The sequence below is a fragment of the Cetorhinus maximus genome, chromosome 18 (genome assembly GCF_964194155.1).
Source record: "Cetorhinus maximus chromosome 18, sCetMax3.hap1.1, whole genome shotgun sequence".
NCBI lineage: Eukaryota > Metazoa > Chordata > Chondrichthyes > Lamniformes > Cetorhinidae > Cetorhinus > Cetorhinus maximus.
The window spans coordinates 12,446,528-12,465,170 of record NC_135896.1 but is presented as its reverse complement, the minus strand read 5'-3'; the positions used below and the strand labels follow the sequence as shown (position 1 = coordinate 12,465,170).

Genomic DNA, 18,643 nt, shown 5'->3' with positions numbered 1-18,643 from the left:
GGCAGCACAGCACTGGAGTGTCATTGAATTATGTCAAATTTCTAAAGTGGAAATTACCTTCTGGCTCAGAGGTGAGTGTTGCCCACTTTTTTTTAAAAATTCTTTCATGGGATGTGGGCATCACTGGCAAGGCCAGCATTTGTTGCCCCATCCCTAAATTGGGTAGCTTGGTCAGCCCTTTCTGTGGGTCTGGAGTCACACATAGGCCAGACCAGGTAAGGATGGCAGATTTCCTTCCCTATAGGGCATTAGTTAGTGAACCAAATGGGTTTTTATGACAATCAATAGATCACCATCACTAAGACTTGCTTTCAGTTCCTAATTTTATTATTCTACCAGCTGCTGCCATGGTGGGATTTGAACCTACATCCCCAGCGCATTAGCCTGGGTTGTTTTAGATTACTAGTCTAGTGACATTACCACTACACCACCCACTGAGGGTAACAGTTCTACGCTACACTGACATGGGCTACGGCGCTTGGATTAAAAAAAAATCCTATCAAGCTTCAATTTTAAAATAACACATCATAATTAAGTTTTTAAACACCAAAATTAATTTTAAAAAGCTCTCCCCAGAGGTAGGTTTAATAGGAGATCAAGATGAAGCTGCCTAACCTGCTGTTGCCTGTTGTGAAAGTGCCAATCTCACTGCTACAGCCGGAGAAGCTACAGATATCGGTTCAATGTCTGGCGAGGCACTGCTACCTTGTTAAAAGCTGTTGTTGTTGTTGCTGATGATGCGGGGAGGCAGTGGGGTGGGTGGGGAGGGAGCTGGTTGGGTTGGGGGGGGGGGATAAAAAAAATTGTCAAAATCATTCAAGGCTCTTTTGTAATTCATGACGGCTCCTCTCCCCATCAAAGACAGCCGCTGATGAAAAATCGCTTCAACTGCAAAAGAGGCAGGCATGCAGCGACCCAGGGGGCATCCGGAATCTGATTGAAAAATAAGTTAATTTCTGCATCAATCGATGGCACAGCTTAGCGACAGCCGCTCAAATATCACGGGAAATTAAACTAGCCTGACTCGAGGGAGAGGATGCATTGACCCGTCCTAATTACAGCCATGTAGTTATCATTTTCATCTTAACTGATCCCACCTCACAGCCTCCCGGGGGACAGCTACATCTTCTGATTTAACTAATTAAAATGGGAAAATTGGGTGTTAATTTTGTGGTGGAAATTTTCAGAATTACTCTGTAATGGAAATGAAATTAAATCGCTGGCAGATTGATGGCACGGGTCAGGACATAATCTTCTCCTCCTGATTGCCTGATTAAGGCTGTTATCATTTTAGAAATCACCTCGTGTCCTCGGTTCCTTGATAAGTTGGATGTGAGGAATCGTTTGGTATAATTTATCGCATCTCTCTCTCTCTCTTTCTCTTTCTCTCCCTCTCACTTATATTTTAATCAGATGCTACTGAGATGGGGCCTGGAGGGGGGAGAGGGAGAGGAAGGGGAGGGTGCTATTGACACCTGTTTAGTGCAGGTCACCTAGAGTTCTGCCACCCTCATTGTTGGCAATGGTGTCAAGGCCAGTGTGGATGTGTTGCTAAATCTTCTTCTCACCCTTGACTATGTAAGCAGAGCAGGCCAAGGCAATCGTTTTCATTCATTATTGCATGTTCAAAATAGTATTTTGTTCTTTCATTATCAGCTTGGTCAATGGCACTAACATGGATTCTAATAATGAGGCTTCATGGCTTCCTAACAGTGAGATGAGACCTGAGGGTAGGTGGTGGTCATTTTGATAGGAGATCGAAATGGTGGCAAGGGAAAGTGAGAAATCAACATGGACAGTCCACTTCAAGTTCAGCTCAGGAACAGAAAGAATATTTTTCCACTCCAATTTCCCTCCCACTTCCTTTCCCCAGGCTGGTTCCAGAAATGTTCCGCTTTCTGCTATCTTGCTCAAGTGGCCATTCTTCACCCCAACATGTCAATGAGCTACTTGCCACCTGCCCTATCCAGGAAGAACCCGGGCTCATTGTTCCTCTCCATAAACCTTGAGCACAGATACCAATGGTAGCTATTTGCTGCCACGCTTAATAAGATCACCTCACCCAGAGGCTTACGACATCAACCAGCAAAGTTCCACTTTACTGAACCTCCCCTCTCTCAGCAGTGGACAGTTCCACAGAGCCAAGCTACTCCCACTAGCCTGCGTGACATAATTCCTCAACACCATTGCACGGGAAGATGGAACGCCATTGGGCAAGGTACTTGCTGCCGCCAAGACAACACATCTTCATCAGTACAACACCCATGCATGATGGACTGATTTAACTCCTCTTCCAGCCTGTCCCATCGGCAAAATGGTGGCAATCACTTTTTAACTGAACAAATTATGCGTGCATGAGCATTTTATGTTAACTATTTAAAGCAGTAAAAATGTCTCTCCACACATCAACACTGTGATTTCCTCTGCATAAAAGAAGCTTGAAATAACTTAGATGATGTCTAAAACAAGTGCCAGGCAATGACCATCTCCAACAAGAGAGAATCTAACCATCACCCCTTGACGTTCAATGGTATTGCCATCACTGAAACCCCACTAACAACATCCTAGGGGTTACCATTGACCAGAAACTGAACTGGACTAGCCATAAAAATACTGTGGCTACGAGAGTAGGTCAGAGGCTGGAAATTCTGCAGTGAGTAACTCACCTCCTGACTCCCCAAGACTGTCCACCATCTACAAGGCACAAGTCAGGAGTGTGATGGAATACTCTCCACTTGCCCGGATGTGTGCAGCTCCAACAACACTCTAGCAACGGTTGCCATGGAGCTTGGACTGAATGCTAACAGCTGTGAGTTCCCTTTAAATCCTTGCTTTTTCTCTATTGGTGGGCATGGCCCAATGGACAGATCCTTGAGGGCCTATTGTTGCTGCAAAAAAACCTGTGAAAAGGTAAGTGTTTGTTTTGTTTACAAAAACCTGCAATTTAAATAATTTTCACCATGCTGAACTAAAATGCAAGATTTGTGATGATTGTAAGTGTTTCTGTGTAAGTTTTGAGTGCTGACTCTTAATGTGTCCATCATCCAAATCTATACCCATTTCAACCAACAGTTTGCATCATGGCGTCCTTGGCTAAATTTAGGAGTCGAGTAGTGAAACCTTCTGACTTTAAAGGGGGTTCAACTGTTGAGACTCAATTTCGCTAAGGCTCTCCCTCTTAAAGGGGTACATGGGTATGAGACTCCCTCTCTTAAAGAGGTACATGAAGGTGAAGTTCCCACTCTTAAAGAGATACACGAGGGTGAAGACCCCTCCCTTAAAGGAGTGCATGAGGGTGAGGTTCCCTCTCTTAAAGGAGTACACAAGGGTGAGGCTCCCTCTCTTAAAGGGGTACACTAGGCTGAGTCTACCTCTCTTAAAGGGGTACACAAGGGTGAGGTTCCCTCTCTTTGAAAGGTTGAAATTTACTCTCTTGAAGAGACTTAGAGGGCAAGAATCTCTCTTTTAGAGATGGAGATTATGGCGCTCCTAGTATAAAAGATGAAAAGAGTTAGACTAGATGTCAGGGAGTATTCTTTTCTCGGAGAACCATCAGCTTCTTGAATGAGTCACCAAACAGAGTGGCAAATAACGCAGTCCTTTGAAAGGGAGTGGGATGAGGTAAAGAAAAACAGAAAATGCTGGAAAAACTCAGCAGATCTGGTGGCAGGATGGTCAGTTTTGCTCCAACGCTCATTATTCCTACACATCGTCACTCCAAAGCACTCGGTGTTGCATAAGAACATTAGAAATAGGAGCTGCAGTAGACTATATGGTCCCTAGAGCTTATCCTTCCATTCAATACAATCATGGCTGATCTGCTGCCTCAGCCCCACTTCCTGCCAGCTCCCCAAATCCCTTGATTCCCTGAGACCAAAAATTTGTCTATCCCAGCCTTAAGTATGTTCAACAACCCTCTTGGGTTCAGAATTCCAAAGCTTCACAACCCTTTGAGTATTGAATTTTCTCCTCATTGGCCAATTCCCCTGAGACCATGCCCCCATGTTTTAGATTCCCCTGCCAGTGGAAACAGCCCTCTACCCTATCAAGCCCCTTCAGAATCTTATATATTTCAATGAGATCACCCCTCATTCTTCTAAAGTCCAGAGACTATAGGCCCAATTTACTCAGCCTCTCATCACAGGACAACCCTCTTATCCCAGGAACCAATCTAGTGAACCTTCGCTGCACCACCTTCCTTAATCCCACCTTCCCCCATGCAATCTAGTTTTTAGTGGCCACCACTCATTTTACTATTAGACCAAATGTTCCATAGTGCTGAGAGTCACTTTTCTATTTATTAAGCAGAGTTTTGAATGATGTATAAAATTTGACTAAAAACTTCGCATAAATGGAATAAATGTGTTAATGGTTTGTGCCTCCAACACTGGTTGCAACTTCAGTGAATAAAGGATATGCTTCCATTTCAAGTAGTTGGATATACTGTTCATATCATCTTCCTCACCCCAAGTGCTGCTGGTGAAAGGCCACCTCTGAGCACCTTCATTTCAGCCACCCAACACCTGGAGTGGAATTCACCAAGGTAATGGAATGGATGGGTCTCTTCACAAAACATGGACTGGCTTATAGTGAAGCTAAAGGAATGAATGTGCTAATCACAAAATGCAGACTGGGCTCAAGTTAACTGCACTGCAGCAGTAAGTCCATTGGTACATCCAATCACTCAGTGTGACTACTTAGCTCATCAATGTGGAGGTGTTTTACTTTCTCCACTTATTAAAATTTCGATGAACTGGTGTTGCTTCATTATAGCAAACTTTTCGATCCTTGTGGGCACGCTGTTTTAGACAGTGACGGAAGAAAGAACTTGCATTTATATAGCACCTTTCACAATCTCATGATATCCCAAAGCCCTTTCCAGCCAATGAAGTACTTATTGAAATGTAGCCACTGTTGTAGTGTGGGAAATGCAGCAGCCAATTTGCGCACAGCAAGCTCCCACAAACAGCTATGAAATAAACACTAGATCATCTGTTTTAGGTGTTGTTCAGGACAACAGGAAGAACTCCCTTGCCCTTCGAAATAGAGCAGTGAGGTCTTTTATATCTACCTGAGAAGGCAAACAGGGTCTCAGTTTAACATCTCTCCTCAGGACTTTGAAGTGGAGTTTGAACTTACAGCCTTCTGATTGAGAGGTGAGAGTGCTACCCAATATTCCAGGGTGACACTATAGACAAGGTTAAACCTCAATAAGAATAAATATTAATTTAATGGGGGAGGGAAAGAAAACAACTTATGAGTCCAAATGAGCTTGAAATATTGAGGTTCACCTGTTTATACCACCCAAAATTGTAATATACATTCCATCATATGGGGATACTTGGACCAAAGAGGAAAAGAGGGAACATTTAAATGGGAAATCTAATATTAGAACCCTCTTTCAAAGCGCCTCTGAGTCAGGAGGTCATGAGTTCCTCTCCAAGACACTCACCATCCTGACTTGGAAATATATCGCTGTTCTTTCACTGTCGCTGGGTCAAAATCCTGGAACTCCCTTCCTAACAGCACAGTGGGTGTACCTACACCACATGGACTGCAGCAGTTCAAGAAGGCAGCTCACCGCCACCTTCTGAAGGGCAACTAGGGATGGGCAATAAATGCTGGCCCAGCCAGCGAAGCCTGCATCCCGTGAATGAATTTTAAAAAAGGTACATTCCAGAGGCCTGAGCACTCCAGTGCACTACTGAAGGAGTGATGCTTACACCATCCAAATAGCCATTAAACCTCAAGGACACGAGACAAACTCCAGAGACATATCCGTTTCACTGCCCATAGCACCAACCTTCCTATCAAACACTCTTTCAAGGGCGACGCATAAACAACATTCAAAAGAAAACCGTACAAGATTACACATTAAAGACAAAAGTTAACTGGTACCTTGACTTGGATGGGAAAATAGGGGGAATGTTGAATACAGCAAGGACTACTTATGATCTAGAACAGTGCGTCTGTCAGATAATCACAGACTGCCAGGTGATGTAGGAGAGCAGTGCAGGGGACATTATAGAAGCCTCAAAGAGCAGTGAGGAAAATCAGCAATCATTTACTAGCAGTTAAATTAGGATCCATACCCTTCTAATTCGCCAGTTATTAACTGATAGGCTTTATCAATGGCTCAATGGGCACTCTTAAACTTTAGTTCTGCTGAGACTGGAACTACGATTGGCTTCAGTCATTCCTGGGATTGGCAGTGGGAATTATAACTGTGATCCCATTTCTGGACACTAGCCAGTGAGTCTTCTGGAAGGTGTGTAGGTATGAACACTCGGGGAAGAACAGTATGATCCTCAATGTGAATGGTCTGCCAACACTCTCTGTAGAAGTAAGTCCAGTGGAGACGGCTCCAGATGTGTGTCAGCAGGACAAGAGAAAACTAATAGTAATATCATCACAGAGAGTAGTAATTTAATGTGACCAGCTATCCCCATCAGGGAATTATCTCATCACAATTCGGGCTTCACTCACTCAGTATATTACCATTTAAGCTTATTGCATTACTGTCTTTAAGTGTTAATTTAGCTCAGTGGTTGCACTATTCCCTTAATCAAAAACTTCAAGGTTCAAGCTGCAATCCAGGATTTCACCAATATAATCTAAAGACTCGCCTGCAAATAGCACCTTTCACAGCCTCAGGATGTCCCAAAGCATATTACAGCCAATTCAGAACTTCCGGAGTGCAGGGCCGAATTTTGCCAATTTAGAAAGTATTGAGGAGGGGAGGCCGTCTGCTGGTCCTGACCCCCGTTCACTGTCACATCGTGCCAGCCAGGTTAATCAGAGCGCCCAAAGTGAAGGGTGACCAGCAGACCCGCTGCGGAGGCTCTGTGATGCTGAGCTGCATAGATCAGGGGAGCAGGGTGGAGGCACAATCCTGACAATGGGGCTGGCAGCCAATCCCTCAGACCCAGCACGGTCTAGCAGATCCGTCTGCAGGTGAACCGCATATGGTTGCAGGCGGATGGCCCGAGGATTGCCCATTGGGTCCTTCAAAGTGAACGTTGCACACACTCCCCGCACCCGCTGTGTCCTCACCTCCTGTGAGCTGACGAGATGCAACAAAGTGGGGAGCCCATGGACCACCGGCAAAATTCTAAAAATGGCTGCTCATTGGCATTAGCTTCATAGGCTTCCTGCTGCTGCCAGGCGGGTAGCTGGCAGCCCCATCTCCAAAGCCGTCTCCACCGGGCTAGGAAAATTCTGCCCATTTTCATTGTTGTAATGTAGGAAATGAAGCAGCCAATCAGCACGCAACACGCTCCCACAAACAGCAATATGATCATGATGGGATAACCTGTTTTTCTAGTGATGATAGTTGAGGGAGTTGGTTGTGAATACTTGGAAAATTCCCGTGGTTTTCTTGGAAATAGTGCTACGGAATCTTTCATTTTGACCTAAGAAAGCAACTGGGGCCTTGGTTTAATGCGTCACACAAAAGCCGGCAACTCTGGCACTGCTGCCCTCCCTCAGTGCTGCACTGGGGTGTCAGCCCATGTTTTGTATTCAATTTCCTGAGCGGAACTTCACCCCAAAACCTCTCAACTCAGCAGCAAGAGTGCTACCAACTGAGCTATGGCTGACACTTCAGTGCAGTACCGAGGGGGAACTGCATTGCTCTATTTCAGCTCATGTGCTGTCTCCCTGTTCAGGGGAATGTAAAGATCACATGGCACCATTTAAAGAGCAGAGCATTCTGCAGATGCCCTGGCCACAATCACACCAACAAACAGATAATTTATCTCACTGCTGCAATGTTTCCCTACATAAAGTGATCTGCTTACTTCAATAGTAAGCAATTTGGAGCATACCGAGGATTTTGTGAGCAATATAAATGCAAGTTCTTCCCTGTTTCTTTTAATCACTCCTAGGTGTCCATTGTTTTATATATAAACCATCTAACCCCTTGATTAGATCCTAGCCTGTAACTCACACCCAGGTATCCATTATTCTACATATAAAGAATCTGAACCACTCAATTAGATTCCAACCTGTAACACACTCCCAAGTATCTATTATCCTATATATAAACCATCTGAACCTCTTCCCACCTTGTACATGTGTACATAGTGCAAATAAACTGGTTTTAAGTAAATACCTGAGTCTGGTTACAGTCCCTCTTCACAAGATACCAGGCCTCATATGTCCATCTAACAGAACTCACTCTCAGAAATGCATTATTCTACATATAAACCATCTGAAACCCAGTATTATGACACCTTGCAATCTCTCTGTCAAAGACATGCCAATATCACATTGAGTTTGGTCATTAAATAAAATGTGATGCTTTGTCTCTTTCTCAAATTAAATTGTTAAATTCACTTAGTAGGTTTAATTTGAAACCTGGGAAATGACAAAGGTTTCTTAATAGATCTATATCTACAGTGTCTGTAATGTATCCATCCATATATTGATCCATAGTCTATCCATTATCAGCAATACCATCTGCTGTAGTGAATCTATCATCCATCTATAATGTGGAGGCAATTTAAACTTGCATCATAAACAGGAGTGAAGCTTGCTGAGTGGCCATGTAACTAGCGCAAAGACAATACTCATCCATCTACTTCCCTACAAGACCTTCAGCTCACTTTTTTTATTATTCATCCACAGGGTGTGGGCTTCGCTGGCTGGGCCAGCATTTATTGCCCATCCCTAGCTGCCCTCAAGAAGGTGGTGCTGAGCTGCCTTCTTGATCCGCTACAGTCCATGTGGCGTAGGTACACCCTATTGTGCCCTATTGCCTTTGTGCATCCCTAGTAAAACTGAATCTCATTTATTAACAATAACCAGTTTATTTTCTTCTTGAAACTCATGACGGTTTCTTGTTCTGTCCTCTGTGCTGGTAATCTGTTCTTCATACTTACCATCTTTTCAGTAAGAAAGCTCCTCCTCTATTTCCCATTTTTTATTGTTGTCCTTAATTTACAAATTTGACCCTTGTGCCAAATTTTGTACATAACAGAAAAGCTGATTTGGATTCAATTTGTCCAAACTTTTCATAATTTTAATTACTTCTGTCTTAGCCTGTCTTAGTCTTTCTTTTGCAACAGAGAAAGGGCCCAGATCAGTCAATCTTTCCTCTTTAGTTATTCCCTAACCGTTTACCACCTCTCTGTATTCCCTCCACTAACTGAAATAGGAAAACTAAAACTGCTCAGACCACTCCAAATATGGTTTCATCAGGGTCAAACACAGTCTTAAAATGATCTCTCTGGACACACCTTGCTACGCATTCCAACTTACTGTTTTGTCTTTTTAACAGTCTGAGAATACTGTTCTTTTGTTTTTTAAGTGAACTGTTCAGTAAAACCCCAAGATCTCTCTCCGGCATCAATACCCCAAGAGCATTTCCATTTAGGACATTACATTACATTACAGCATGGACTACACTTCAAAAGTACTTCATTGGCTGAAAAGCACTTTGGGACATTCTGAGGTCATGAAAGGTGCCACATAATGAAAGCTCCTTTTTTCATATTTACCTATTTTATTGACCCGAATCTGTCCTTCGATCCAGTGTATGTAAATCTATATATGCTCAAATGTCCATGTACATGTACCTATCGATTTATGCTGTACCTCTTCCTATCCAACCAAATGTAATTGACTCTATGGATAAGTTTACCTATTTAGTATAGCATTGGAGATGACATTCAATGGTATTACCATTGCTGAATTCCCCACCATCAACATCCAGGGGAGCTTAGCATTGACCAAAAAGTGAACTGGACCAGCCATATAAATACTTTGTCTGCAAGAGCAGGTCAGAGGCTGGGAATTTTGCAGCGAGTAACTCACCTCGTGACTCCCCGAAGCCTGTCCACCAGGCACAAGTCAGGGATGTGATGGAATACTCTCCACCTGCCTGGATGAGTTCAGCTCCCACAACACTCAAGAAGTTTGACTCTGTCCAGTAACCCGTTTGATTGACACTCCATCAACCACTTTAAACATTTAGTCTCTCCACCACCACCTCACAGTGGCAGCTGTGTTGTCCATCAACATGAAGCACAGCAGCAACTCGCAAAGGTTCCTTCAAAAGCATCTCCTAAACTCATGAACTCTATCACCTAGAAGAACAAGGACAGCAAACACATGGGAACACCACTACCTGCAAGTCCCTCTCCAAGTCACACACCATCCTGACATCGAACTATATCACCATTCCTCCACAAATTCTTGAACTCCCCCCCTAACAGCGCTGTGGGTGTACCTAGACCACACAGACTGCAACATTTCAAGAAGGTGGCTCACCACCACCTTCTCAAGGGTAATTCGGAATTGGCAATAAATACAGATCTTGCCAGTGATGCTCACATCCTAAGAATGAACAAAACTAAAGGCTGGTTAATGTTGCTCTGCTACCATTGCATCTCTCCAAAATATATATTTGTAGCAAGATTCTCCCTTCAAGCTCCTCTTTATTCAAAATATATATATAAGGTGGCACTCAGGATAAAGAATGTGTCTGCCAATAATTTGATGTTTTCTAAATGGATTAATGTCTTATCTTGTGTACATTTGACAGAAAATATCTGTTACTGTACTGAAATATTCGGTTTCCCTACACAAAGTATTTCAGCTGTGATACTCAACCACCCTGCTAAATGGGATAGACTCAGAATAGATTTAGCAGCTCAAAATTGGGCATACATGAGGCGTTCTGGGCCGCCAGGAGTAGCAGAATTATATTCAGCCACAATCTGTAATCTCATGGCCTGGCTACAAGAGCAGGTCAGAGGCTGGGAATTCCATAAGACCATAAGACATCAGAGCAGCAGTAGGCCATTTGGCCCATCGAGTCTGCTCTACCATTCAATGAAATCATGGCTGATCTGATAATCCTCAACTCCACTTTCCTGCCTTGTCCCCATAACCCTTGATTCCCTTACTGATTAAAAATCTGTCTATCTCAGCCTTGAATATACTTGAATTAACGACCCAGCCTCTACAGCCCTATGCAGTAAAGAATTCCACAGGTTCGCTATCCTCTGAGAGAAGAAATTCCTCCTCATCTCTTTCTTAAATGGGCGGCCCCTTACTCTGAAATCATGCCCTCTGGTCCTAGACTCTCCCACAAGGGGAAACAACCTCTCAGCATCTACCCTGTCAATCCCCCTAAGAATTTTCTATGTTTCAATAAGATTGCCTCTCATTCTACTAAACTCCAATGAGTATAGGCTCAACCTACTCAACATCTCCTCATAAGAAAATCCCCCCATACCAGGGATCAACCTAATGAACCTTCTCTGGACTGCCTCCAATGCCAGTATATCTTTCCTTAGATAAGGGGACCAAAACTGCTCACAGTATTCTAGGTGTGATCTAATTAGTGCCTTGTATAGTTTTAGCAAGACTTCCCTAATTTTTTGTCCATTCCCTTTGAAATAAAGGCCAACATTCCATTAGCCTTCCCTATCACCTTGTATGCTGAACTTGTATGATAGCTTTTCGGGATTCATGCACAAGGACTCCCAAATCCCTCTGTGCTGAGGCTTTCTGTAGTCTTTCTCCATTTAAATAATATTCAGTTCCTCTATTCTTCCTGCCAAAATGACATTTTCCCACATTGTGTTCCATCTGCCAAGTTTTTGCCCACTCAATTAACCTTTCTATATTGCTCTGTAGACTCTTTGTGTCATCCTCACCACTTACCTTCCCACCTATTTTTGTCTGATCCACAAACTTAGCGATAGTACATTCACTTCCCTCATCTAAGTCATTAATATATATTGTAAATAATTGAGGCCCCAGCACTGATCCCCGTGACACTCCACTAGTTACGGATTGCCATCCCGAAAATGCCCCCCTTATCTCAACTCTTTGTCTTCTATTAGTTAGCCAATCTTCTATCTATGTTAATATACTACCCCCAACACCATAGGCTCTTATCTTATTAGGTAGCCCTATGTGCGGTACCTTATCGAACGCCTTTTGGAAATCCAAATATATTACAGTTACTGGTTTCCCTTTATCTATCCTGTTTGTTACCTCCTCAAAGAATTCTAATAAATTTGGCAGGCATGATTTCCCTTTCATGAAGCCATGCTGACTCTGCTTGATTATATTATTTATTTCTAAATGCTCTGCTATTACATCCTTTATAACAGACTTTAACATTTTCCCAATGACAGATGTTAAGCTAACTGGCCTATAGTTCCTGTTTTTTGTCTCCCCCCCTTTTTGAATAAGGGTGTTACATTGGCAGTTTTCCAATCTTCTGGGACTTTGTCAGAATCTAAGCATTCTTTGAAGATTACAACCAATGCATCCACTATTTGTGTAGTTACTTCCTTTAATGTCCTAGGAAGCAACCCATCAGGTCCATCCTAATTCTGAGGCAAGTAACTCACCTCCTGACTCCACAAAGTCTGCCCACCATCTACAAAGCACAAGTAAGGAGTGTGATGGAATACTCTCCACTTGCCTGGGTGAATGTGGCTCCAAAAGCACTCAAGAAGCTTGACACCATCCAGGACAAAGCAGCCGCTTGATTGGCACCCCATTCACCAGCTTAAACATTCATTCCCTCCACCACCGTGCACAGTGGCAGCAGTGTGTACCATCTACAAAATGCGCTGCAGCAACTCACTAAGGCTCCATCGACAGCACCTTCCAAACGTGTGACCTGTACCACTTAGAAGGACAAGGGCTGCAGAAGCTTGGGAACACCACCACCTGCAAGTTCCCCGCCAAGCCACACACAACCTGACTTCAAACTTACTGACATCGCCGTTCCTTCACTGTAGCTGGATCAAAATCCTGGAACTGTCGAACAGCACTGTGGGAGTACCCACACCAGATGGACTGCAGCGGCTCAGGAAGTTGGCTCACCACCACCTTCTCAAGGGCAATTCACCCACACTCAAGGCCTGGATTTCTATTCAAAGAAACCCAAGCAGGGGTCTCCTGACTGAATTCGACATTGCTTCCTGAGCCTTTAGCAACCACAGCAATGGAAAGGAGACCTGGGATGGCTGCCCTGGGTCTTTGACTCTTTGACAAGAGGTCCTGCTGCGGGATCTGAGGGACTGATGTGAAGTTCTGCTCCCTGTGGACAGGAGAGGCCTGACTCTCAAGCCAAATAAGCGTGGAAAGAAGTGGCCAAGGAAGTGAGTGGCAGACGTGTCTTCCCTCCAAACTGGATACAGTGCGCCAAGGGGTAATAAGGGCCACAGTGGTGGGTGGCATCCCACTTTCAGGTGCAAAGCCCCACACTCTGACTTCCCCAGCATTCTCCTGCACAGCACTCCAGGGAGAGTAGGGGGTGGCCCTCCAGCGATAGCCATTATGTTGGTCACTGGCATTGCATGCCCAGCAGGTCCACAGTGAAGCAGTAAAACCCCCACTTACCTCCAGGAGGCTGCAGGTGTCAGTAACAACCTGCCATGAAAGCCTGAGCCTCATAAGGTACTGGTGCTCAGACATATTGAGAAAGCTGTATCCGTCTTTTTCTGTCTCTCCATCTGTGACTGTCTCTCTTTCCCTCCTTCTGTCTCTCTCACTCTGGTCTCTTTCACTGTGTTTCTCCATCTGTATTTCTCAATTTGATTGTCATTCCGACTATGTCTGTTTTTCTCTCACTCTTTCTCAATTTACCTGAATCCTGTCCTCTGGTAACTCTGTCTTCATGGCCAGCATTTCCCGTGCGTAGACATCTGGATAGTGAGCTTCGTTAAATGCCTTTTCCAGCTCCTCCAACTGATAAGAAGTGAAAATAGTCCTTAAAATTAGATAGAAAAGAGAATTAGCAGGCTGTGAGCCATACACAGGCAACACTGAACACTGTGCCTCCCTCAGCACTTCTTTCCAGATATTAAGCGCAGTGAAACTTGCTACTTAGTTTGGATGAAGTTGTTCTTATGATGCAGATATTAACTCATTTGCCTAAAAGCAGATGTCACATCACACAGTCTACCTTTTTATGAGACCCTGCAGTTTATTCTTCCTTTCATCCTAATCTCTCCCAAGCCGCCCCATGAAGCTAATTGCTGATGTCCCTAGTGAAACCTTTTGAAACTTCCTAAAGCATTGGTGAGGCCACAACTAGGGTATCGTTGGTCACTGCACTTAAGGAAGGGTGTGAAGGTCCTTGCAAGGGTGCAGAGGAGATTTACCAGAAAGGTTCCAGGGATGAGGGGTTTTAGCCACAAGGTTAGATTGGAGAAGCTGGGGTTGTTCTCCTTGGAGCAAAGCAGACTGAGGGAAGATCTGATCGAAGTGTACAAGACTATGACTGGTCCAGATAAGGTAGAGAAAGAAAAGCTGTTCCCAATAGCTGATTGCACAAGGACGAGAGGACACAGACTTAAGACTTTGGGCTGGAGATAAATGTGGGAATATGAGGAAGAACTTTTATGCAGCAAGTGGCAATGGCCTGGTACTCACTGCCTGGTGATGGAAGCAGAGACGATAAATTATTTCAAAAGGAAATTGGATGGACACTTGAGGGAGATAAATATGCAGGGCTACAGGGACAGAGCGGGGGAATGGGACTGACTGGATTGCTCTACAAAGAACAGGCATGGACTCCATGGGCCGAATGGCCTCACATCCCAAGAATGAATTTTTTTAAAAGCTGGATTACAGCATGGATAGGTGAACAGCTGGAATGCCGTACAGTTAGCTAAACAACTGGAATGCCGTACAGTTAGGTGAACAGCTGGAATGCAGCACAGAGAGGTGAACAGCTGGAACAGCGTAATGATAGGTAAACAGCTGGAAGATGCAGCACAGGTAGGCAAATGCAGTTCGTACAAACTATAGGCTCAATACAGTTATATCCAGAATGACAACAGATATGATTAAACAGACACAGCTGTCTACGGACCTGAACTCCAATACTTACCTGTGGCGCCTTTTCTTTCTCTTTTTCGTTTGGCTCAGATTGGATTTGGAAAGTTTCCTGTCACTTGATGAAATGTCTTCAGAATCTGAATTAAAACAGAAAGTGTTTTCACATGTAAAATATATTTTAAAATACCATTTCCCATGGTGTGTAACAGTATACTATTTGGATTGAGGGGCTGTGTGTCATGATGCGCTGCAGAATGAAACACTGGAATATTACAATGGTTTGCCATCTGAAATGAACCCAAATCATTTGCCCAATATTTATTACATTTTCTCCTTTAATTATTTAATTAATAAAGAAGGAAAGATAGCATGAATTCTAAACGGGGTGCAGGAACTGAGAGCCCTGGGGAATATGTGTTGGTGAAAGAGAAGGTTAAGAATGTCGATAAAAAAGCATTTGGAATTCTGGGCTTTATAATAGAGGCATAGAGTACAGAAGCAAAGGAGTTATGATGAAGTTTTATAAAATACGAGGTCAGCCTTAGCTGGAGTATTGTGTCCAATTCTGGGCACTGCACTTTAGCAAGAAAGTGTAGGTTTTAAAGAGGGTGCAAAAAGTTTTAAGAGAATGGTTCCGGTAATGAGGAACTTCAGTTACGTGGAGAAATTGGAGAAGCTGGAGTTGGTCCTCCTTAGAGAAGAGGGGGGTTGAGGGGAGATTTGACAGAGGTGTTCAAAATTATGAGGACAAAGTAGTTTAAGAGAAACTCTGCCCTTTGGCTGAAGGGTCAAGAAGCAGAGGACACTGAATTAAAGTGATTGGCAGAAGAAGCGACTGCAACATGAGGACAAGCTTTTTTCTGCAGTGAACGGTTATGGTCTGGAATGGGCTGCCTGGGAGTGTGGTGAAGACGGATTTAACCGTGGCTTTCAAAAGGGAATTGGATAAGCACAAAAAAATTGCAGGGCTACGAGGAAAAGGCAGAAGAGTGGGACAAAGTGTGTCGCTCTTGCAGCGAGTCACCCTGGACACAGCGAGCTGAACAGCCTCTTCCTGTGCTGTAACCATTCTTTGATTCCATGATTCTTAATGGCTGTGAAACAAATTAAGTAACCTTTCACTGTGCGTTTAGTAAAAAATATTGTTGGAATCGGTATAGCCCTGCCACCCAGTGAACAGTTTCATATGCTCCAATAGAAAACAAAAGATTCCGACAGATTCAGTCGTTAAAATGGAACACCCTCTGTTCAATTTCATTGACATTTCCGTGAATTCATATGCAATTTTTATTTAAAACAGCACTTCTCATTCGAATTCGAAAAGCAAATTTATTTGCCAGCGTGGGATTTCTCTTCTGATAAATAAGAAACAAACTGAGGCACGACAGGTCTCCAAGTGAATAGACTTATCCAGACCAGACCAGTTCTCCCTCCTCCATGTTAATGGTATGTTAATAATATTGTTATGATACACAGGTGAAGGGCATTGTTTAATTAAGTACTTGGAGCACATATAAATAGGGGATAACTGGGACACTGGGTTTGTGGTAGGAGAGATGTGAGTCAATAAATTCTCTCAATAAAGAAAAGCTCTGTGTCTTAGTTTTGACTTCACCAACTGGCTTGTTTCCTGTTACCACCCCAGCCCAAACACTCACTCACTCACAGGGAGGGGTGGTCACTCAAGATCGAGCTGTCAACACCTGGGAAACGGATCTGTAAAACGGAGGGGGTTACACAATGGAGATTCTTGTATCTCCTTAAAAAGGAACTTGACATGGTGCAACCAAAATGAATTTCAATCACAGCTAAATTTAATCATTTAAATTCGTAATATTTAATTGCATCTGGTAGTTGAGTTTGCATGCTTTTAAATCTGCATGCCTTTCCTCTTAAATATCTCCTTTAAACCCCTCTGACACTCCTTTTAAATACTCCTGCTGTCTCCCTGAAACCAAGGTTAAAATCAAAGTTGTTTGTATTTCAAAAACAAACCGCACTTTGCGTTTCTTCAACCATGCTTTGTTTCTATGAGCTTCGGACGATGTGTTAATACTACCTGAGATCAGACGGGGGCCCCGACGATTTTGTGTAGCAACATCATAAATGTGGTTTTAAAAACACACCAGATGCTTCTGATTTTTTTAACACATAACAATAGAAGCAATTCTTCCTCTTTTCGTACTCTCCAGTGATTTAAATTAAAATGCTCACTGTAAATTGGAAAACGGTAACTTGTCTGGCTGGGGAAAATAGAAGCAAGATAGGTGACGTTGGAAGGAGTATTTTTAAAAATGTATAAACCTTTTATTCCTTTTTAGTTCCTCAGCGTTGAATGTGCGGTGGGAGCATTCTCTTTATGCTGACTGGCGAAAATGGGTCAATTACAGTGAGTGTTAAAGCAAATGTATTCAGACTGCAAGTCTGTGAGTGAGTCTTAGGGATTTCAAGATTTTGTGTCATTTTATATTTGTTGAGTCAGCAGCGAAGTTATTTCTATATTGCATTATGCTAATAAGACAATATCCAGAATTAAAGCACAGTATTCCTTTGGATATCTTACTGTCTTTTGAAGTTATACGGCCCATTTGAATGGGGTCCCTGGGGAAAGGTAAATTTTGCACGTGGGCTTGCGTGGTCTCCAGCGAGTGTGTCAATATTTGCAGGCAAAATGCTGGAAGTGCTAATATTTGCCGAGGGTTTCTAGGATTGTGTCGGTTTAATTAACTCTGTGTCTGTATTTGTAGACGTTCTTTAGCAGTGCTTAAATATTTGCAGGGGGGCCCTAGGAGTGTGTCAAATCCCATGAGTGATCAAAAGCGTCTCAGATTTTGGGGGTACTCTTAATTTTCTATCATATATTCCAAAACAATCTCTTTGTTAATATCAATGCTAATTATAATTTGGAGCCGCGACACATTTCTTCCCAGTATACTCTCCCGAAGTGTTAAAACTCCCATGTCCTTTCTAGGAGTAGTGCTGACTGAAGATCCAGGGCTGATGGTCTTTGATGAGGTTCAGTCAGACCCCATTCACACCACATATTTTAAAATAGTTAACAATCAGCTGCTATATTTTTCAATTGTATTCATTTTGTGGCAGTGGGGGTGACTTATTTGAAATGCAACATTCCAATGGTGTAATTTTGTTAGTCGTAAAACAGTAGTAGAGACTGACTCCAGAATAATCCATATGACAAGAACAGCACCTGTGTTTACTAATAGGTAAACCACAAATACATAAATCATACAGTTAAATTGCCCAAATATACAAGCAAGCCCACTCAAAATACATCTGTAAACCCATCTGCCTCAACCTCAAACCCAGCAAAAAAAACAGAAGAAACCCATTAAGGCAAGCAAAGTGCATCAATCGTGTTCAATGCTTTAGTTCTATGCAAATATATCCATAAACCCACACAGTATTACAGCAGCCCTACCCATATGTACTGTCAAACCTATCTTGAAGTTCCCACAAATCCAACCATATACTGTAGCAAACTTATCCCAGTGCATTCTCAAATCCGCCAAATAACATACCAGCAAACCACCTCAGAATAGTACAGTTCTCTAAAATGGTCCTCAAGACCCAACTTAAACTAACAAATGCACCAGATGGCCATACCAAAATTTAGAAGATCAATCAACACACTCTCAAAGACTGTGGTGTAGTGGTAATGTCACTGCACTAGTAACCCAGGAGACCCAGGCTAATGCTCTAGGGACATGGGTTCAAATCCCATCACAGCAGCTGGTGGAATTTAAATTCAATTAATCATAGCTGGAAGTGAAAGCTAGTCTCAGTAATAATCTATCTTCAATTGTTGTAA

General features: G+C 43.1%; 1 protein-coding gene across 2 annotated transcripts in view; it reads right to left on the bottom strand.

Annotated features, from left to right (window-relative positions):
* vsx2 (visual system homeobox 2) overlaps positions 1-18,643 on the bottom strand; it is a 47,944-nt gene that overhangs the window by 11,976 nt on the left and 17,325 nt on the right. For both annotated transcript variants that reach the window (XM_078562098.1, XM_078562099.1), the window contains exons 2-3: positions 14,867-14,951; positions 13,618-13,741 (exon numbers count right to left, since the gene is read on the bottom strand). In XM_078562098.1, coding sequence (XP_078418224.1) covers positions 13,618-13,741; positions 14,867-14,951 — 209 coding nt within the window. The remainder of the gene's footprint in view (positions 1-13,617; positions 13,742-14,866; positions 14,952-18,643) is intronic.